The 23,717-nt window shown below is 38.9% G+C and overlaps 1 protein-coding gene across 1 annotated transcript; it reads right to left on the bottom strand.

Annotated features, from left to right (window-relative positions):
- Window positions 1-417: 417 nt before the first annotated feature.
- LCA5 (lebercilin LCA5) lies at window positions 418-12,297 on the bottom strand (the record flags this gene model as incomplete). Its single annotated transcript, XM_079550742.1, has 7 exons — window positions 418-1,220; window positions 3,062-3,200; window positions 4,715-4,860; window positions 6,043-6,139; window positions 7,347-7,484; window positions 8,958-9,487; window positions 12,099-12,297. The coding sequence occupies 7 exons, from the start codon at window positions 12,295-12,297 to the stop codon at window positions 418-420; spliced, it is 2,052 nt and encodes a 683-aa protein (XP_079406868.1).
- Window positions 12,298-23,717: the final 11,420 nt, after the last annotated feature.

Below are 23,717 nucleotides of genomic sequence, written 5' to 3'. Positions count from 1 at the left end.
TGACAAGCCTCTGGCACCCGAGCCACAGCTGCACAAGTCAGATGGTGCCATGTGGCAACAGGGACAATTAATCTGGAGCACAGGTAGGGCCAAGAGCATCTTCTCTGACTTAAGTGGCAAGCTAGTAGCTATCTCACCTATCAGCAAGTCCCTCAGGACAACTTCACTGTCTTACTGCCAAAATAGTGACTGTCAGATCTCCAAGGCCTGTATTTAGATGTTACTTTTTAAAACAAATTTCCTGTGTGTATGTTAGGCTGTTCTATCAGAGCACATCTTTCCTCTATACAAATATATCCATATAAGTAAATTACTCCTTCATAAGGCTTTACATCTGAAATATCTCAAATCTGTATCTAATAAATATTATGTGAAAATATTTATTCAGTGTTTACATATGAAAAATATAAAATATGATCATTGTAAGACTACTTCTTCAATTTCATCTTCTAAAGAACCCAGGGTTTTAAAAGCTGGCTTGCTTCCAGCGTGTTGCAGACGGTGTCTGTTTAGGTTTCTTCCTTCACTGAAAAGATCGTTGTCTTCTTTTACTTTGATTTTACTGTTTTTATCAAGAAGGGTATTACTTGATTCCCAATCTATATCAAAAGGTGTCATATCTTTACTTTTAGGGAGGAGGATGGTACTGGCACTGCTTCCAAAGAGCTGTTCCATTAAATTGGACTTCTTTTCTTTCTTACTATGGAAATCTACATTTTCCTTCAAGCTTTCTTCTAAAGAGTCAACTTTTTGATTAAGCCAACTTGGTCTCCCTGATACTTTTCCAAAGGAAGGTACGTAACTACCAAATGTTAACTCATTACTTAAATCTACAGTCCTTAAATTTCGCTGCTTCTGCCCTTGTGCTCTTATGGCATCCTCCTGGCTCTCCTCTTGGGGAAATCCATTTGTAACCTCTCCTGGAATTTCAAAGAATTGACCATTTTTTTCTTTCTTCTCCGGAGAATCAGATTTTCTCAATGTGTTTATGAACACTGTTTGAGAAGCAAGTTTCACATTCATTACATTTTGAGCTTCTCTATCAATTTCATTCATTTTGGCAAGCAGAAATTCACTTTTTCGCCGCTCTTCCAGCATTTCAGTACTTTCTGTCTCTATTTCAGGTTTGTGTGTTTCTGTTTCCATCTTTGCTTTATCTTCTTTATCCAATAAAAAGCTGCTTTCTTTTTTCATTTTGTCACATTCTTCTTTTTCCCATTCTGTAGGAAGTTTAAACATTAGTTACAATGTCTTAGTCTTAAGCTGCCTCTATAAGAATACTTTGAAGACAGTGCAAGCAAAAGCCATTGAGTATGCAATATGTTCTTTCATGCATAGTGTGGTATTTCCATTGTAAAAAAAAAATATATATATATTCAAAAACTTACAACTAAATCCACTACATTCTCTGCTGAGATACAAAGGTATGCTATTAGGCCATTTTCCACATTTTAGAACATCAGGGAAATTCATTTCTGCCAATTGCCTTCTTATTTCTTGGCTTTGAAGAAAAATTAATATAACACCACTGATTTTAATAGTTCCAACTCGCACTTTGGTTTTCTTTGTCAGCACCACAGACACTGGGATATACATATTTTACTGTAAAGGGAACCAATCCTGTAGAGCTCTCAGGTAACAAAGTCACGGATAGTCATTAGTGTTTTCCAGTTGTGCATGATTTTAAACATTCTGTATCTGCTGCATAAGGCACTTTCACACAAGGGTCTCATGTGCCATTATACGAATACAACGAGGGCACCTGCGCTAATACCAAATGGCAATCTGCACAAATAAAAGGGGCATGGGAGGTGCAACAGTAATTAGACTACTAACATGTGCAAATGTTACATGTACAAGAAAAAGAAAGCTTCTAAGAATTTATCTTCTCAAAATATGTTTTGAAAATATTTTTCTAACAAGACACAATAGACATGTTAGGTCAAAGGCTGAATACAACTACTTGGCCTATTCAGCACATTGGCATTTCCTTTTGAACTCTTAATTCAAACTGCTGATTGATGTTTTCACAAAGTTCCATGCTATCTACAGTACTTCTGATCAAGCTTACAGAAATAACTCCAACAGTTCAGTTTATATGTATTTTCAATCACACTGCATTTGAAAATACCACAAGAAGTAAAGTAGCTACCTTCCCATATGCAAGGTGGGGAAAATATCAGCTTATACAATAGGAAAACATAGTCAGAATCATCTTAGGCAGGTAACAGAGCAAATCCTTGGCCTGCTTAAGTTGTGCAACAATGTGAGTGGAAGTACGGGAATTTATGTAGGATTGAGTTAAAAGCAGCTGTAGGTTTTTAGATTTCTTCCTTGTCACCTACATTAACTGCTTCTGTTAACTATAATCATTGAAAGAGCATTTTAAACAACAGCATGTGGTTTGCCTATAAAAATCTTATAAATGTAAGCCATAAGTATGTTTTGAAAGCCAAACGGATAAAGAAAAAGCAACATTAAGATGTAAGGATGAAAACTGATATTTCTTAAATAGCCACACTAAATGATTCACACAAGTAAGAAGATAAATTACTATCTTCAATGATATGGTTGGACTGGATGATCTCGTAGGTCTTTTCCAACCTTGCTGTTTCTGTGATTCTGTGATATAAGTGAAGTAAGTATTGAAAAAAGAGGCCTTATTAAGGACAGCAGATTTGTGCTATAGACAGTAGTTTGCTACTGTTACCTTAATAACATCTAGCAAATCAGAGATAATTCAGCATTTATTTGCTATGTCATCCTTGTTTTGTAAAGCAAAATCTCTCAGACTTCAGTGTTTTTTGCTGCTCTATACTTAATCACGTCTGAGTACAGGATTCAGATTACTCTATATTCCATTTTTCGTTCTGATCTCTTTGCATAACATAACTGAAAATAATTTTCCACTGTAGTGATCTCTGCAAAATCATTTTGCTCTTCTCACACACACACAAAAAAAATACCCAAAAAACAAACAAACAAAAAAACAACCTAGCAGTCTCACTTGCTTAGTATTCTATGTTGCATTTTGCAGCTTTCAGCTGCCTATTTTTCTTACCATCACGTAGCTTTTGAAACCTCTCCTCTGAAGTCCGTAGTTCCTGAACACATTTCAGTTTCTCTTCCTTTTCTCTGTCTTGCTCTTGTTTTAGCAGGTCTGCTTGCTCTTTCCATTCCTTGTTTTGAGGCTCTTTTTCCTGAAACAAATTGATACAATAACCAACTGATGCAGAAAAATAATCAAACAAATAATATCATACGATCTTCTATTTCATTCTGAAATTATGTTCTGTACTGCTAATCATAAAAATGAGCAAGACATCGAAGCCAAACCAATTGTGACAACTCAGGGATTTGACCTTATTATCTTAGCACCTTCAACATTCGTCTGAAGCAAAACTAACAACCGATTCTTTTCAGTATTACTCATTTCAGGAACACTGCTGCTTCAATGTCTGTCATAAAATAAAATTGTCATTCTGTTAGAATAGTTTTCTTGAAAACTCAGTAATTGACCTTAATAGAAGCCAGACCCCACTGCATTTTTGTTTTAGCAAACAAGCTAGTTACCACAGCCTGACTTCTTACTGAAGTGAGTAGGTCGTCGATTCAGACAGTTTCACAACGGTACTTGAAGTTATGGAGTATCAAGTAACCAACAGTGAAAGAGAAAGGTTTGTTCCTGGGTTAAAAATCAGCTAATAAGTAGATATACTCACATTTAAAGGGAAATACACTTGAACTGATATTAATGTCAGCAGTAAAAAAAGCACTAACATAAAAGGAAGAAAAAGGCAGTCTAATCCAACAAGTGGATGCTAATCTTGAGCCTTGTGCTTATTTCTCTAAGAAAGTGTATTTTACTTTATATAGGAGTTTACTTTACTCTAAATTAAGTGAAATAGACCCAACTTTACTTAAAGCAACAACTGGGTTCCACAAGCTCTGCTTGTACCTCCTGTGTGGTTATGGAACTCACACACTGAAGTGCTGGAAAACACATGCATTAAACTACATCCATAATCACAGAAAAGACTGTGGGATAGAACGCATGAAGGAAGGAGCCAACCATGAAAATACTTCAGTGCATCAGATTCGTACCAGAACCTGTCTAATTTTACCTTGCAAATCTTTAATTCCAGCCTGAAATAAAAGCATTAGGAATACTTCTAATTGTACCATGATTACAGGAAACAGGAAAAAAAAAAAAACAGCAACAAAAAATCCAACCACATTCACAAAGCTGGATAAATGACAGAAGAAATACCAGTATCTGACAATAAGAGGAAGCATTAGATTTATGGGTTGTGAAATAAATTTGCAAACTACAAGAAACCATAATTAAGAGCAAAACAAAAAGAAAGACAAAGCAGCCAGCACTGTTACAACAGACTGCTCAAATAAGCTTTAGAAATAAAGAAAAACAAAATGAAGTCTTGAAAACTTCAAAGAAATGGCAGTGGCAGAAAAAGAAACAGGTAGAATTAGTGGCTATCAGTAAGATACAGAATAGGGTGAACTGTCACAAAAAAATGGCACACAATATTTCTGGAAGGGCAGAGCTTCTCTTAAAGACGAGAATGTTGTCTAAATTGTATTTTCTGTATACTTATATATTTTTCCTAAAAAGCAAGCTGTGAATTCAGTAATCAATCTGACAGGTGAATTATGGGGAGCAAGTCTCAAATATTTTCTTTTAAATGGAACTCACTGTTCTGGAAAGAATCCTCTCTTTCTTATCTACTGCATCATCACAGACAAATTCTGATTCTGGAGGAAGTTCTACAGATGAGAAGCATCCATTGGTCTGTACTCCTTTCGTGAGCTGTGCTCCTTTTTTGATATTTTGGTTGCTGGCTGTAGAAAATAAAAACAAAACATATCTGCACTTTAAAATATCCCACTGTGTAACTACCCTGATTTTGAAGTATTTGCAAGTATGGAAGTGGAAAGTTTTGACAAATTTCATATAACTGTTTCCAGCCTCTGCTACATGCTAAATAAAATAATAATAATAATAATAATAAAAAAAAAAACACAAAAAAAACCCACAAACAAAACCAAAAAATCCCCACCTACACGTAAAAAAAAAAAAAAAAATCTACAAGAAAGAAAAATAAAGCTACTTATAAAATCACAGCATACTGAATTAAAAAAATTAGCCACAAAATATCTATTTTCATCTTCTTGCTTGTCACTGAATTCAATGAATTCATACTCAGAGAAGTAAACTCATTAAGTTAAAATATACCTGTTCGTATCTTAAAAGCACATAAACTTATTTCTATTAAATAACATATTTTAATACCTGAACTCAAAAATGGATTAATAGTAGAATACCTACACTGAAACTAGATAGATAGATACTAAAGAGCTCGAAATGTTGGCATTAGCTATTTAAAACAGTGCCAGAAATTCCTTCTTCTGACAGATTCCACTGATCCACCAAAGACTGTCTGACACACACACACACACACACACACACACACACACACACACACACACACACACACATAAATGTATACTGATGCTTGTAGCATAAGGCTCACGGCTGCCTTGTCGCTCCAGAAGAAAATCACCACAGTGATGCTTTTGGAAGATGATGCTGTGGGACATATGTATTCTGATGCAAAATGTACCGCAGCCAATCTGACAACATTAATTTGAAGTGGGGAAAATTATAAATAAAAAGCGTTCCCAAAATACAGCAGTGACATTTCGTATTTTCAGTCTGCAGTTCACTGTCATGCAGACACCTACGATCTACTAGAAATTCTACTGAACAATCTTCTGGTCCTCCTTCATATATGCAATACAAAACATTAACGCCACGGAGGAAATTTGAGGTTCTGGTTCTGCTACAGTTACAGGAAAGTCATCCCGTGCCCTTCTTTTGTGACCGCTGTGCAGAAAGCAGTGCAAAAAAAATTAAGACTTCTCAGACGAGCAGTGCTAGGGTCAGCATCATATACACACCCGGTAAAGTTGAACGTCAAAGTAGCGGTACTAAATTTTTGCCTTTTCTACTTTATTTGTTACCTTTCTTTCTTTGAATAACATCCATCCCTTTCCTCGGTGATACCTTCAGCATACGATTAGCATATATATTTTTGGCATCAAGTTCTCTTTCTTTTTCCTGTTAAGGAAAGAGATGTAGCAGGAGTTAGTAATGTTTCACAAACTAGCAGTAAATTAAAATAGAAAATACACATTGCAAATGGAATTTAAGTAAGTAAGGGCATCAACAGTTCTGTCCAATTTTCAAGGAGAACAATCACATTACTAACTTCTCTTATGCTCAAAAATTCAAACAGAACTCTACTCCTAAATCTCATTACCAAAATGCTCAGGAAAAAAAAAATGCAGCTCTGCAGCAAAAATTACAGTAAATGCCAGTGCTTCCATAAACTTGAAAAAGGGTTGTGATGTACACATAGATTGCACAAGAAAAATTTCTGTATTGTAGAGTTAAACATTTCAAGGTTACTTGTCACAGGCTGTGTTAATACCATGGAGCAGTGTCTCATGGTATCATACAGTAAAAAGCATATTCTCCTTGTTATATTTATTAGCTAAAATACAGAAATGAATTACCAGCAAATTACCAGAAGACATCTGACAATGAAAATATTTTCAGAACATTAAACTCTCCACTAACAAATCGTGCTTAAAACATTCACTGTTAACAAGCAGATTTTTGGATCACTAGCGCTGCATGCTCAACAACTGGTAAGGCAACAAACTGCTGCATCCTCATTATATAAGAAAGTTTCAAACATGGTGTTTCCTTACAAAGGCATTTTCTTTGTAAAGGCAAATTGATATTTGAGTAGAATGCAGTGCTTTCTGAGTCACAATTTTACAGCAAAATTCAGAATTTTGGCAACCGAACTGAAAGTGAAATAAAACTGCACAAGTTTAGTAACGTATGGAGATCTCACAACTAATCTGTACACAAGCCTACTGAAATCCAAGAACACAACACAGCGCATGGTAACATGAATGGCTGCACATAGTTGCAGATCTGGTTTAAAACAAGTCTTCAATACCTAACTTTCAGTAAATCTTGGAGTTTAATAACCATTCTTGGCTATGTACTGGATCTTGCTTTTCTTAACTAGTGCTAACAGTAACAGTAACATGGAAACACTGCAGCTCAAAATTGGCTGAAGGGTCAGAGCATAGAATTTTTCAATTTGAAACAGGAAAAGAACTCCCCTGATATAATCAAGTACATTATCAGAAAGTGCATCCACTGCTAAAACATGTACATTTGATGACAGGTTCTTCCAAAGATAAAACACCAGAACACAGGTACCAGCTTGCACTGCTTCACAACTTACCTTCAACTTCTGATTCAGTTGAAGAAGCTCTTCTTGGAGAGCTCTATTTTTGTCTTGAGCTTCAAGCACCTTTTTTTTCTTCAATTGTAACTCTCGCTGAAAACTGCTACCACTTAGTTCCAGATTTTTCTCCAGATCCTTCAATTAAAACAACAAAATAATACTTTTTAATAACCAAGAATAGTCAATAGTCAATGTGGTTAAAAAAATAACAATAAACAAACATCTTGGATTCAAAGCTCAACTCTGCCACTACTGTAACACCAAATACATTCAAACCCTAATCCTAATGCTTATGGGGGCAGACACAGCACTTGCAGGTGCTGCTGCTCATCTTTCTGGAGTAGTGAGAGGCAATCTGGGGACATAACAGTACCCACTAGCCAAGGTTCTTGAAACAGGCAGAGAACACACCTGTATACCTCTAGTAAAATCTTGACCAGATGGTTTAGAAATGAGACACCTCCTGAAGAGGAAGAAGACAGGAAATAATTAAAATCTACTCGAAAGAAATTTGTGATTGTTGTTTTGTTTGCATACCCTCACCTCTCAACAGCTGTTTTAAGTGAACCTGTGATGATGAGAAAGAAAAAAGCAGACAAAAAGATTCTCCCTTGAAGGGCACAACTTATTTTCATATATTCTATTACTACTACAAATACTGAGATACTCAATCATGAAACTCCAGGTGCCAGATGGTGACACTACAGGGTGATTTGAGAAGTGTAGCCATTTCTATTGCAGGGATATTCCTATTATTTTGGAGCTTATTTCATGAAAGCTTACTTTCCAGTTTAACCCTTCAGATTTTTGATATCTGTTATCACCATAATATAACTTACAATTAAGTACTGACACTTACAATTATGATGAATGCAATTTCAGCTAAACATGGTACTGCATATAACTACCAAACATTGCTAATACAATATTTTTTTTAAATAAGATGAGTTTTTAAAACATACCTTTAAATATTTTTGCAAATAAAACTAAAACATATTGGAGCTTATTTTGCTATCTAAAAAAAGCTTTCTTCAGCTCAGCTCTCAGATGTACAGAACTGGGGACCAAAAACAAACCCACTACGTGAATGAAATCCGTAAGATTCAAGAATACATACACATATTCTTTAAAAATATATACATGTATCTTATTTATATTTTTCATTATATATATACACTTTTTTTAAAAAAAGAATTGGAGTACTTGGTTCTCTGAATATCCTGTAAATGTTTAAGAAATGCTTCCTCTTCAGAAGGAATTAGACTGCATAAAGTTACATTATGGTTGCTTGCATTTTTGAAACATCATTCCTACTTCTAAAAACATTGAAAAGCACAACTCCACTGCATTGACACCCACACATAACATTTAATTTGTAAACAGCAATTTGAATGCATGACTACTGAGTATACAACTACATAATCCCTTCAGGAATAATTTTTGCTCATAAATAGCATCAAGTAAGAGAAAGATTTTTCTATTTGCTCCACCACAGTGAAAAAAAAAAAAAAACCAAAAAAACACCAAACCAAGAAAACCAGAAGCCAAACTAATACATAAAAGTCAGTTAGGAAATATCTGAGCAAATATTTCAAAAGCTCATCTCACCTTAATTCTTTTTTCACTCTCCTCTAGTCTGCTCTCTGCATAGGCTAGTTTCTTAGCCAGGTCATCTCTTTCAGCAAGGTGCTTATCTGCAGACAGCTTTTTCAGTTTCTGCAAGACAGTTTTTGTTCGGTACAGTTCATCTTCTGAATCTTTTAGCCTTCTCTCAGTGGCACGTTCCCTCTCTTGAGATTTTCGTAGGCGCTCCCTTAATATTCTAATCTCATTGTTGTGTTGAGCAATGAGCTGAGAAATTTCATTCTCTGTATCTTCAAACTTATTCAAGGCTTTCTCCTGCCTGTGCTGAAGCCTCTTCAGTGCCCTGTTTTCCTTCTGCAGCTCATCTAGTTTGATATGGAGTTCAGTCAGTTCATTTCGGAGCTCATTGATTTTCAGCAGCCTAGCAGAAAGGACTCTCTTTGTAACAAGATCTATATCTTTCGCAGGAGAATCCCTAGTGAGGCTTTGAGAACGGAAACCCCACCGTGTCCCTCTTTTGCTTGGTGCATATTTGGAACCCAACTTCTTTGTGGCTAAGAGGAACAATAAAAAGCACGTTTGTTACAAGACAATGCAATTTGTGGATTCAGACATCCTTCTTGGAATGAAGTTCCGCCTGAAACAATTCTACAATACTTAGCAGAGACTGCAGCCTTCAAATCAGAAAATAAAAAGCATACACGTAACAGCATTATGCTTCTTTCCGTAGATTTAGAAAAAGGATATTATGTCTGTGACTTACTGAAAGAGGCAATACCTGCAGACATCAACATGGAGGTATTGCAAAGTAATCATCTATAAATTGTATCAGAAATAACAGACATTTTATTAATATTTGATTACGTTTATTAGCTTGCTTAAGATAGAAATACTGTACTCTTGTGCATGCAGTACTATCAAGGGCTTTTAAAATTGCAACAATTAGCTGAGAGCCAGCTAGTTATGTATTATGCAAGATGTAATTTTCTCAGACAAATCCAACAGTGTTTTCAAATCCATGCTGACAGATAAAACAGCAATTTTAAAGGGTCAAAAAAGCCTACAAAGCAAAATCATAAATCCTACGAAAATTCAGTTATCCCTTGAATAACTTATTCCTGTATCACAAGTTATTTTCCACAGAGTACCCTTATTTGATTACTAGTATCCATCACTTACATTTTTATTTGCTGTTATTTTATTACCATCACTGCAGATAAAAACTAAGCATCGGTGTTTCTATCTCATTTGAATGTCAGGCAACGCTGAGAAGAATAAAGCACATTACACACCAAAAATACATCTTAAAACAACTGGACAGACAGACAGCTTAGTGGGAGAAATATTCTGAGCACCAGTTTATGCAATATAGAGACTTGAAAACCGGTATATAGAGATAATGCAGTTATGCACACACAGGGTGTGTATGACAGCAAATCTTTCCTTCCCTTTAATGCTCACCATGCTTCTATTCTACAGACAACATTTTTAAGCAAAAATAACAACTTTAAAGAAAACAGGAAAGAAAAAGTTTTCTTTCCCCCTCTACATGACTAATACTTATGCAGCATTCAGGTATGATAAGATTAACTAATACAGGTACTGCAGGAATCACATTTTTCCTTCTGAGAAGGAAGCACACTCCCATGAACCTCACAGTCTAGCCTTTAAAACCCTACATGAATTTCTCCAGATTAAGAGTAGAACAGAAAATTCCAATACCAAGTCTGCACTTTCAACCACAAAATTAAGCTGGGGAAGAGTGCATTTCAAGAACAACACTACATTCACCATGCCTTCATGTAATAATTGTATTCAATTTTGGCTGCACCGAAGACCAACTCATTTCTTTGCCCACTCCAAACCAAACGACTGTGGAACTGCAGTTTTTGTTTCTCAGGCACCCAACCTACAACTGCAATGCCACTTCTGAACATAGAGAAGTTCAACAAAATGCCAGGATCTGAAGAGACTCTCCCTGGAAAACTTTGCCATCAAGGATTTGCCAATGAAACAGACTGCTAAAGAAAGGCAAGATACACTTTCACTTCACCAGAAGACGCATGCAACTACTTAGAACAACCTGTCAAAATGTGGCAGAGAGGCTTCATAACCCTACTTCAGCCTGAAGCAGTACAATCATTCTCTTCTTTTTTGCAGGGATGTTTGCTTTCCCCACAGTCTCAATCAATGAATCAGCTCATGTACAGCAGCTCATGAGGTGTGTGTGAGGGAACTCAGAGTGCAGCTGTATTTTACCCCTCAAAAAAGGTCTATAAAAACACTCCTGAATTTCCACTCCACAGGCACCTAAAATTTCAAACATTTTTCTCTGTCTTGAAACATTGCTGATTGTTTTTTTTTGTTTGTTTTGTAATGACACCATACCATACAGGAAAGCTCAGACAAGTACACAACAGAAGGATCTTCTTTCTTATACACTGTGTAGTACTGCCTTGTCTTGGGTCTTCTTGGGCTTGTTCAGCCTGGAGAACAGAAGCTACAGAGTGACCTCACTGCTGCCTTTCAGTACCTAAAGGGAGCCTACAAACAGGAGGGGAATCAACTCTTTGAAAGGGTTGGTAACTGCAGGACAAGGGGAAATGGTTTTAAGTTGAGGGAGGGGAGATTTAGGTTGGATGCCAGGGGGAAATTCTTCACTATGAGAGCGGTGAGGTGCTGGAACAGGCTGCCCAGAGAGGTTGTGGATGCTCTGTCTCTGGAGGTGTTCAATGCCAGATTGGATGGGGCCCTGGGCAGCCTGGTCTGGTATTAAATGTGGAGGTTGGTGGCCCTGCCTGTGGCAGGGGGGTTGGAGATTCATGATCCTTGAGGTCCCTTCCAACCCTGGCCATTCTGAGATTCCTGTCAAAGATTCAAATAGAAAACAGCAAGATGCAACCAAAGGCTAGTTTAAGAGGTTCGCTTTCCTGTCAAAAGAAGCATGAATAATTCTGAAAGCCCCCCCAAAAAAATATTTCCCTTTTACAGCAGTTGGTTAATTTCATTTTTCAACTGAACAGTTAAGAGCCTACCTGCCACCTGCAGTATAATTCACACAAATGTTATTAGTAGATTCTTAGAACAGTACATTCACCACTTTTATTCCAACTTTCAAAGACTCTTTGGAGCAGTTACAAAGGAACAGTTTCTATGTGTACCTACCTTGGTAGTGCACAAGACTGTCTGAAGCTCTTGTTTTGTGATCTCGCTTTTCATGGCTTGTCGATGGATAGCTTAGAGTAGGCGACCGGTCAGATGAATGGGATGCATTATCTTCATCTGAATAATAAGAGTCACTATTTCTGTCCTCATCCGATCTTCTGTCTTGTTCAGAATCTGGGCTCCTTACCCTTTCTCCCATCTTTTAGATTTAGCAGCTTCCAGATTCTTCTCAAAGACTGTTCATTTTGACACAAAGGACCTTTTAATATTCACAGCAGCAGAAGCTGGATTTATTCTTTGTGTTTATCATCTTCATCTCCAAAGCATGAGATCTTTGTAGTTCAGCTCAGCAAAGAGAAGTTATCATTCCAAATGCATTTTTCTGTAACAACAGAGAGAGATAAAAAAAAAGCGAGAATGGTTTTGCTGTTAAGAAAGGTAAAAGAACTGTAAAATTACTCAGAATTCCTATAACCTTATGATGAACAGCTACATTAGCCTTATTATTTATATTAAATGGGACAGATGTCACTCTAGGAATGGAGCTAGTACCACACTCAACAGTTTGAGGCAATTCATTGCCTAAAGATTATCAGAAAATTACTATAGCTGAATCTAGAATAAGGAATTATTTCCAGACCAGAGAGCAGATAAGCCTCTGGAAAATAAAGCAAGTGAAAGCCTGAAGCTATTCAGGAAGCTAACATAAACATGCTGAAAAACTTTCTAACCCAAGAAATTGACAACTTATTCCTATGACTAGAACTGAAATGGTATTTGCAGATTTAGACTCAAGGTTCCATATCTCAACTTCTCACACTCTGATGATATTAAATGAAATGGTTGATTTAAAAATAAAAAATAAAAAAAATTGATCCAAAGCTTGCTCTATCCTTAATGACCACTGAGATCCTACCTGTGTTAGTGTGCTCCTTGCCTTGGGAAGTTCTCTTGTATGCTTCCAGAACTGGTAAAAGCACATAAATTTGTGTCACGTGCTTTACATGTTAATGCATGTACAGTCTTTTAAATGTTTATTTTTAAAGTAACTGATAGAGAGACCACCCTGCTGGTATATGGTAAGCATTATTTGTTTTACACCTAGTATATGGTAAACATTACCAGGTGTAAAAAGGGAATGACTGCTTCTGCAGATTGCCTTTTGATGTAAACTGAAAAGTCTAATCTCTATGTAAAAATCACCTTTTGCATTTTTCAGACACTGAGAACACTGAAGCAAATACATTGAAAGCTTTCCTTGCCTTTCTCACTCAAAAATGAATCTTCTCATCTGTGCACGATGTATTGGACTGACTAAACTCAGCCTCCTGTACCTTCCACTTCTCTTCCCCACAGTTCTCAAGTTTATTTCTCCACCTATTTCCCATCTTTCCAAACTCAAGATATCAAGCCTCTAATGTGCTAATAAACAGTACTCACACCAGAGCCCAGCACTCCTGCCTGTAGAATGACATAACCATTTAGAAACAAGATAGGAGCTCAAATAAACTACACACAAAAAAATTGAGCTGCTTTCAATCAGATCTCTTCTACACTGCAGGGCATATGACATACCTGTAAATGAGCTGCAAAATTTTCACCATATTATGTCACTTTACTATCCCAATAAAATAAACTTAGCATGCTTTCCTGGCCTTCTGTTCCCCATCTATATGTGAAGAACTGCATAGCCAAGCAGAACAGAAACATCAGCTGCCAAGACAGTTTTCATCACAAATTCAAGCTTTCCATCCCACTACACTGTTAGCACACACAACTCTGCCTCCAGTGACAAAGATGGATTTGCCCTCATAATCTATATGGCAGGAATTAGAGAAATAAATATTCCAACAGATTTCTAAACTGAGAAGCTGCTGGGAAGTTATTACTGAATTATTACTGAATTATTCGGAAGAGACTGTTTTTCTTTACTTGGGGAGTAACTTCCTAATATAATGCTCTTTGAAGACCTAAGTATTTTTAAAGAGGTCAAAATAAATCAGATGCCTGAAACTTATGTCAGAGAGTATTCTGATGAAAACAGAAAGAAGATGAGCAATGCTTGAGATCACTTGCCCTAGAGATTCCTTTATGTGTGCTGGAAGGAGTCAGCTGTAGTGAACATGTAAATCAGCAATGACTATTTTCTTTTGCTTTGAATTCGTGAAGCTATCAAAGATATTTCAGAAGTGTACACCTAACCATAATTGTATTTCTTCCTTTGTCTGTGAAGGTAACAAAGATTTCACAAGCATGAATGAGTGTAAGACTAAGATCACGTAAGACGTTTGAACTTATGAGAACACAACCATACTCCCAAGCAGCTCTGCTCCTCAATCCTGGTCTCACAGAATTTGTTACCTCACTCCTTGATTCCAAACTGAAATACAGACACAGCTTTGGCAACATCCTGTTCTTTACGGGATACACAGGTAAGATTGCTTTATGTCTGCCTCCACAAGACAGAATCCCGGGTGATAAAGATAGAAAATAAGATATATGCCAATGTTAGAATAGTAAAATAACATAAAATCTAAAGATAATGCTCTACAGGGCTGTAACAGGCATCAAACTACTTCAATCATCCTGACTGTAACGACATAAAAACTGTAATTGTGTATGCAGCCTATAGCAAACGTGGTGTTGTCACTGCCTGCAAGAAGCCACAGGCTTTATTTTCAGCTATCAGAATGGGGCCACAGGACTTGTCAGACAATGTCTGGACTCATCTTGGATGCCTGAAGCTTTATTTATTTAGCTGCAAGAAAATTAGCTAACCACCACACAACTTATCTAACTAGTTATTGCTTAGCATTGTACAGCTGTGTACTCTAACACCTACAATTTGATTTATAACCAACAGATAGCAATAAGCAGTAGTTATTGTGTGCAGAGCAAACTGACTGTGAGCCTTGGAAAAATAGAGCATGGAGGGTCACAGGCATGGGATGACTGTAGGGGCCTTAAACTACACAGGGCAACAGGGGGCCCTGCACTATAATAGCTAACCAGTGGTCAATTAATAATTGCTCACCAGGTGATACAGCCACAGGAGATGGGTAAAATCAGTTCTATAAGTAACGACACATAGGACAAGTTCTCAACATGTGTAAAATGCACCGTATGTATAAATTCAGTGATGACAGAGCCATCAAGTGCTGGGGAAAGAATAAGGTATGCAGTGTGTTAACAAGCATAAAAGCAATCCCAGGTGGACACATGACAAGGAAGAAAAACCATCAGCACACTCTCCCTCCTTCCAAGAGAGGATGTGGGATGCTGACCTCCTCTTCCCCCCCCCAGCCCAGACAAAGCCCTTCAGGTCCCAGAGGAAGAGTCAGTCGGTGAAGAAAGTCTGGTGTTAGAGGTTGTACCTCTATCACTGTAACTGTGCACAACCTGAACTGTGTTAATATCTGGACTAGTACTAAGCCTTCGATTAGGCCATTAAGATTTTAATTAGATTAACAACCAGTTCTCAGCTCTATGTCTAACATGTGTTCCCTTTTTTGCTCACAGCAATAGGCTGAACAAAACAATCTGGTAGGAAGTCAAGCAGCACGGTCTGCCCTGGAGTGCTGAGCTGGGCACCCTGGTGCCAAAGGTACCACATCCACAGCTGTTAACATCAGCACACCTAACCTCTGTAGCAGTAGTAACTTCTCTGTTGGGCATCTATCTTCAATGGTGTGTGCCTAGCCAAGGTACGCCTTACTTTTGTCTGCCATTAGGACACTGGAGGATAGAAAGAAATCTCTGTGCATGATTATTTTTTTCTTGCGAAGAAAGCATATATAAACCAAAACAAGTGGTACTGCGTTTTGGGAAAAATGTAAGTGTCTGCAATTCAATTATCTAGATGTCTAATTATATATATATAAAACAAGAACATTCACTTTCACTTACTAACTTAAAGATGATCAGTCAGTAATTTTATAGCCCCACAAGTACTCACTGAGTAGGCAATAACCTTTTGTAAGAATGCCTTTCACAACGGTATTTAAAACAGAAAAATAGTATTTTGTGAAGTAACGTGTAAAAATTTATCCACTTCTGTACTGGATGCTCCCTCTGAAGAATATTTTCACAGAATAGAAAATCACAGAATTGTTTTAGTTGGAAGAGACCCTTAAAGACTATATGGTCCAACTGCCCTGCAGTGAACAGACACCTACAGCTACATCAGGTTGCTCAGAGCCTCATCAAGCCTGTCCCTGAGTGTCTTCAAGGATGGGGCATCCACCTCTCTTAGCAACCTGTGTCAAGCATTACTTTGATATATAGCAAAGAATACTAATTTCTGATGCTCTCTGGATTTTCTCTGGAAAATGGGGAAAAAAAAATAATCATCAGACTGAAAATAAATTGGAACAGTGTAACCAATGGAAACTCCCTTGAGGAATCCCCAGAAATACTTCCAAAGCTTCAATTCATTTTCAGTTTTATAAATTGATAATATCATCACATTTTCCATACAAAACAGGAAAAATCAATCTGTCAAGCTTTGCCAGACACCATTTGCAACCAAATTTACAATGCAATTTGATTAACATTTAAAAAAAAAAACTCAGATTTTATCTTCAGAGCAAATGAATCACTAGAGTAGGCATTTGGATTTTAATTTAGTTGGTTTAAGGATTACTCAATTAAGAAATTATTTGGTTCATTGACTTTTCAACTGTTACCAGCTAGGTTGAGTTATTATAAAAATAACCAAAACTTGCTTGAGTTAAATCCATGAAGACATTGGTTTTGTCCCAGTACATCTAATGATGCAAGGAGGGAAATGTTGTGAGTTACTGGGGAAAAAAAAAGCCTGAAACAATAAAAGGAACACAGCAACAAATCAAAGCAGAACACCCTGTCAAAGAGAGAGCAGAAACCCCACACACACTTTTAGAAGCTGAACGCATCGGGATCAGACCAACATAGAATCCATGAGGTAAGTCTAGGACTTGTACAACTTCAGAAAGCTCTGTTCCCAGAATTTCACGCTTATTTGTTTCAGCAACGATCTGTTGCTACTGATTACATATTTTGCCTTGAAACACATAGTTAGTGGAAAGAAAAAGAGAGAGCCCAACCCAAACGCCCCAGCACGCAGTCGGGCTGTGGGTCACTGCGGAGCAACGGACAGGGAAGCACTGCACAGGGCACAGCACAACTCCAGGGATGGCACGGGGCTGCCTCCCATCGCTCATAAGCACGCCAGAAAGCAGGTTACGGGGAAAAATAAATAGAAGAGAGAAAGAGAGAGAGAGAGAACGACTCGGAAGTTCTTCCTGCCTTTATCGCACACACGGGGCCCGTCTCCGCAGCGCAACGGCCCTCAGCCTCAGCGCCGTCCTGACGGCACACGGCGCAGGCGTTGACCCGTGGCGGCACGGAAGAAAGCAAGAAAGCAGCGTCCGCACAGAAACGCCCACCTGAGTGACCGGAATGCCGAACGTCCGAGCGAATCGCTGCCAAACAAGGCGGCCTCCCTGCTCCTCCCCCGACGGAACGCACCGAGCGTTACCTCAGGCCAACGCTTTCCAGTGGCAGCCCCTCACGCCGTGGGGGAGCGCTGCCATCTCCCGCCCTCCTCGGCTGCTGCTACTGCTCAGCCGCCCCCGCTTATCCAGCTCGGGCCCGCGGCCTCGAGGGCTCGGCCCTTCTCACAACCCGGCCCTGCTCTCCCTCACCTGCAGGCCGGGCCCGCCGCCCTGGGCCCCGCTCCCCCGCAGGGCCCGGCCTGTGCGGCGGACGCGGCGCCGTTGCCACGCTACGCTTAAAGGAGCCGCGGCGGCTCTTGGGGGCTATTGACAGCGGCTGCCCCAGCAACGGGGCGCGGACGGAGGCGGCCTCTCCTTGTCAGCTATTGGCTGTCCGCGCTGTCAGTTTAACGGCTCTGGCCCCTGGTTGGTGTTAGTGGAAAGCGACTGCTGCTCCTATTGGATTGAAGCTAAATTTCGGCTGCTTGAGTGGCTTAGCCACTGCAAGGGGGGGCGGGACGAGGGCTGGGCGTCGCGGGTAGCGCCGTATGCGTCGATTCCGTCCTGCGGTGCCACAGCGGCGCCTGAAGGCGGCGGGAGCCCCGCGTCGGGCCCGATACCCTGCCCCTGCCCCTGCCCCTGCGCCGCCATCTTGTTTGGTGCGGGGAGGTCCTGTTATGGAGGGAGGCGTGGAGTGCGGGGTCAGGAGGTGGTGCTGGCCGCTCCCGAGGGAAGGGGCGCCTTGCCGGGTCTCGTCGCTGTCCGCCTGCGGCTTGCTGGTGTCATTCTGAGCTGCTTTGAGATGACCTTTAACAGTGAATGTACGCAATCAGTCTCCTTACTGGGGAAAGAGAAACAAATAGCAGACCTTACCTCGTTTAACTTAATGATGGTATCTGTTACGGTAACCCAGCGATGAAAATGGCGTAGGAATCCAGATAGAATAAAATAGAGCATTTTGTATGAAAGTTGTAGGAAAAAAAAAAAAAAAAAGATTGTGGGTGAATGGAAAAGATTCTCAAAACTGACTTACTCATGTTGATTGTACACAAGAACTCTTAATATGCACTGCTGCATTTCTTGAAAATGCAACTTAAGTGACGGGCTGGGATGCAGCTGGTAACATACTGGGAGAAAGTCCAGTAAAAGAGATGGAGACATGTTTGCAAAAGCACCAAAGCACTCGGGACGTGCAGACCTGGCACAGAGTCTCCCAAGCTCAGTAGAGCTTTTGGTTTTTTGACACCAGAATCGCAGATAGCGGGCAAGCCAGAAAGCAACAAACGGTCTTAATTTCCTAATTTTGATTATCTTCCTAATTGCACTTACTATTTTTGCTATATTTGCACAGCTATTATGAAGTCGATTTGAAAAACAATAAAAACTACTGTGGATCATTTTTTAAATTCAGCCTCCCGTGGCTTTGTATAGCTCACCCTTGTGCTAAACAGCTAAAGCATATAATTCATCACAGCAACGCTGGCAGAGATTCATTCCTGTCCTTCAAAAGGATCCAGGGAAACGCAGAATAACAAAGACAGAATAATTTTATTGCTTGCAACTGGAGGAAATGTATTGCCTGTATCTGGCAGCAGGCCAGGCCAGAGTCTGAAATGCTGTTACTGCTCTAAATGGGATGAAAGAGATTCATAATCCATCTCCATGCCTACTCTAGCTAAGAAAATTATAAGCAGAGAAAGCAATTAAAAAAAAAAAAAAAAGAAGAAGAACAAGAAAAGAAAAAAAAACCTCCAAAGAAATATTGAAGATTTTTTTTTTTTGTTAATAATTCATAGTCTAATTATCATGACTAACCCTTTGGGCTTGGTTAATAACTAAGTAATCATTAGTTATTGAATGTAAATAATAAAGGAATTGAATTTAGGCATTGTATATCTTCAGTACCTGTACTGAACACAGGATTTTTGTTCAGAACAATCTAATCAGGCTTCTCCATCAGCTGCTCCAGCCAAAATAATGTTAACATTCCTAAATCAGCTGCTGAACTGAAGTGAACCCAGATATTGTGCACTACTGGCATAGGGATTAATCAAGGGATGTTTTGAATTCATTAATCTAAAACCTACAAATACTGCGTTCTCTACACTGCACGGTACGGTGAAGATAAATAGTATGACATTTTGGATTCCCTTGGATGAGACAAGCATGTGAATCACCTGAGCAGAAAGTAACGTTTTGCAGTTTTCTTCTGTCTTTGTAAAGCCAGACTGATGCCATAACTGCCTGCTTGGATGGAGATGTTGTTGGAACAGAGTGTTTCATTCCAGAGTTAGAGAGGGAAGCAGAAGCACATGTTTTCATATGCTTGAAAGCAAAAACGCCACTGCCTCACAGCTTACAGGAGAGGAAGGCTGCTTTAAAGAGGAGGATGGAAACCTTCGAAAACTGAAACAGATCACAGTGTCACAATGCTTGATATTCCCAGAGGTATCAACAGTGGTGAAGCCTGCGTGATTACTGGAGCCCTTGCTCCTTTAATCATTACATGTAAATATTGATGGGAAATCCCTGATGCACAGAAAAATGCTATCGATTTCAACTGCATGTGGAATGGCTGTGGCATACTGGGTGGGAACTGTTATAATGACTGTATCCAATGAGGCGGATAAAACAGATTCCCTCAATTACCAGAACAAATATGGTGTTTGAATTTGGAAGGGGAAGATCCTCATGGTATTCCTTTGAATGTCATAACAAGCAATGAACTGGGGACCTAAAGAAAGGCATGATGATGTAGATGAGGCAGCCAAATTGATACATGTAGATTGTATACATTTCAGGAGGAAACTTTTTACTAAGAGGGCTGTGAGGCGCTGGCCTGGGCTGCCCAGATTGCTGTGGATGCCCCATCCCTGCAAGTGCTCAAGGCCAGGTTGGGTGGGACCCTGGGCAGCCTGATCTAATGTGTGGCAGCCCTGTCCATGGCAGGGGGTTGGAACTGGGTCAGTTTAAAGTCCCTTCCATTTTGGTATTCTGTGATTCTATGATACACTTCCTGCCTTAACCAGGAGTAAACCATGGTGCTGAAATTTGCTCTGAGATTCAGACTTAGACACTCAAATTCTATGAAAGGTCCAAGACTGAGTATGACATGCCAAAGAACGTCCCTTTTGGCTTCTGCAGCCTTCAGATTTTCTGAGGGAATCAGATCGGGCTAGAAGATAATACTGCCTTGCACACTGGAAATAGATGCATAAACACACACCTCTCTTGTGTATATGCACCAGACATAGGAACTTGCATCTTCACTGTTATAGAAAAGCTGTGTTCAAAATCCAGGAGCATATACTAAAGAGAATTTGTCTCAGATCGCTTCTGCAGATTTGGGTGAGCCAAGAGCACTAGTAGCAAAGTAGATCTTTGCTCCTGTCTGTGCTGCTGTGAAGATGGTCTGTGACATGACTGAAATCTTTTTGTTAGAGCATGTATGTGGATGTAGTTAGGGTCCAGCTGAGGTTCTTTACTGTATGTTGCATTATTTTCCTGCATTAATGATACATTGTATGTTAGCACGTATTTCCCTCTGCTCTTAATTATCTGCAATTCTACCATCAAAATATTTCAAATTCAAATACAAATAATTGTCAGTCTCTTTTGATGCTATAAATATTCATGGTCTCCTTGTACTTCTAAATGCATTTGTCAAAATAATCTATGTTTTCATTGGAGGCTGGCTGCCTTTCTTACTGTGTGCTCACCTATCCTGAGAAACACGAAGCCCGAGATCTCTTTCAGAACTTGTCTCCCATGCCCCGGACTCTAAGGTGACATGACATCTTTCCATTGTTTCTTTTCTCAAGTGCTCCTGAGTCACCTGCTGAAAAGTCACTGCTCACCTTCTATGCTTTACTCTCATAATCTTTTAAAGAATTTCTATTGGTGTCAGTTCATGTACTATGACTGGTTGCAACCCCCTTCAACACTGTTTTCTTGAGCATTCTCAGTCTGCAATAGCATTAGAGCTGCTGCAGCAGCATTCCTGACATCCCTTTTGTGTCCCTGACAGCCAACGGAGAATGGGCTCCTGTGAACTGAGCTGAACTTGAAGATGTATGAAAGAAGCACTTTTGGCGATGTTCATGGTGAATTATTTTTAACAATACAATTTCCCAAGCCTGTGAAATATTGAAATATTAAAGAAAAAAGATAGTGCAATTAAAGAAACATTTCTGTGTACTTCACAGCACTAGCTAGAGATTTCATTCATTTGTCAACCATTTTCTTTTAGAACACTTTCTTTTATTTTCAGTTCACAACTTCCTTGCTGAGAAATATGAGGTGCAGGACAAAACTGGTTGATTGTAAATTTTGGGAAGATAACTTACAATTAGAGGAACTAACACATCTATATAATGAAATAAGATAGTCCATTTCTTCAATAAGAAGCTTTCACTGCTCATGTTGTGGGTATTCATCCCAATGAAGCCAAGCAAAGAAATTTTTGCTTATGGGATTGCAGCAAACATTTTATAAGCAATTTAAATAATAAAAAAAAATCCTGGGAAGGTGGAATAGATGCTGAAAAAAGCATTACTGACCATTAGACTGGAAAAAAATATGTGAAGGAGACATCCAAGAGGATTTCATGCAGATTGTTCACAATTTGGTAGTTTTATATTAAATGCTGCTTTTATTCTTAGTTGGCTTTAGTAATGCTTTTCTAGTGTATAATCAAGATGCTATAATTGCAATATAGTTGTTTAATCAACAGATATCAAGATGTTGTAATCACAACATAATCGAGAGAATCAAGCAAGGTAGACAATGATCCCAAAGAGAATAAGCAGAAGAGCTTACCCTTCGGCTGAGCTCACCAGAAGACACCAAGAGAGGGGATCTCCAGAAGAAATCCTTCCCCTCTGGTAGCCAGCTCTTAAATAGGTCTAGGAGGGGTGGAGCCAGGCTCCACCCCTTCCGGCAGCACTGGTGAATTGCCTTCACCTGTGCTCCTCTGGCTGGCTCATGGCTCGCCTCAGGTGATTAATCAGAGGTTCAGGCCGTGACTCAGCAGTTCCCATACATCTAGATAATCTCATTTTGAAGGACAAACATGGTATTTGTGAATGTGTTTCTGCTGCTTTGTACAACCTATGATTTCATATTCACTATATGCATATTAGCCTTTGAGAAAAAAAAATGCAGAGAGCAAATAATTCTGACAAGTTCTTTAATCAAAAGCAATGCATGTTGCTTCTGAACATTTGTCTCTTTTGACTTTAAATTTTATTTCTATTGCTAGGATAGCAAATGAATTTAGTTCTGACACTGTAGAGCTTAGTGATATAAATTATCTTGTAGAAGAATGAGGTCAAATGTATCTTCCAAGCCAGTAAAGAGAATGGCTGCTTTATCAAAATAAATTTGGCCTCAGTGTTGAATGTGATTGCTTTGAAGACTTTTTTATTGTCAGAGTTACACGAGCATAGTACTGGGACTAAGAAGAAAAAAAAAATTAAAGATGTGAAGATATCTTGATTTTTTATGAGTGTCTGGTAGTCACAAAGGATTAACTCAACCACCACTTTGAGCCACCTGATCATACCATCAAACTTGCATTAAATTTTAATGCAAAATGAACATGTCCAATGAAAGAGGGAAGGTACAAGCATCTCTGCTCACAGTATTATATTCCATAGTCTTTGGGGAAGTGGAAGGTGGGGATCTGTACACTCTTTCAGTTAGAGGAGAAAGCTGAAATTTAGGAAACCTGGGCGTATCTCCGAAATCTGGTTTGTTACAGGGTGTGAATAGATGAGTGAGTTGTCCCCAAAGATATTTTGCAAGCTGCTCACTGCTGTGAGTTTGAGTTAGTCTGTTAGTGAACACATGCCTTGGAACTTTGGGCATCACTGGATTAGGACAGCAATTTGGAAGCATCATTCTTAACTTAATTACCTGAATTTGTTAAAATCCTATTTAGGGCAAATCTGAGCTTTTACAGCTAGAAACAAATCAAATATTGCAATGTTTGCATCAGCTTAGTGGAATTCTCTTTAGTGGGATTAAATACCAATAAACCAACATCCTTTTCACATTTTCAGCATTTGTAGTAACTTTGGTGAGGGGAGAGAGGGGTTGGAAACCAGATGAGGTTTAACAAAAGCAAGTGTAGAGTCTTGTATCT

Source organism: Tetrao urogallus, assembly GCF_951394365.1.
Source record: "Tetrao urogallus genome assembly, chromosome: 2".
NCBI lineage: Eukaryota > Metazoa > Chordata > Aves > Galliformes > Phasianidae > Tetrao > Tetrao urogallus.
The sequence above is the reverse complement of the archived record's forward strand: the minus strand, read 5'-3'. Positions and strand labels throughout refer to the sequence as shown.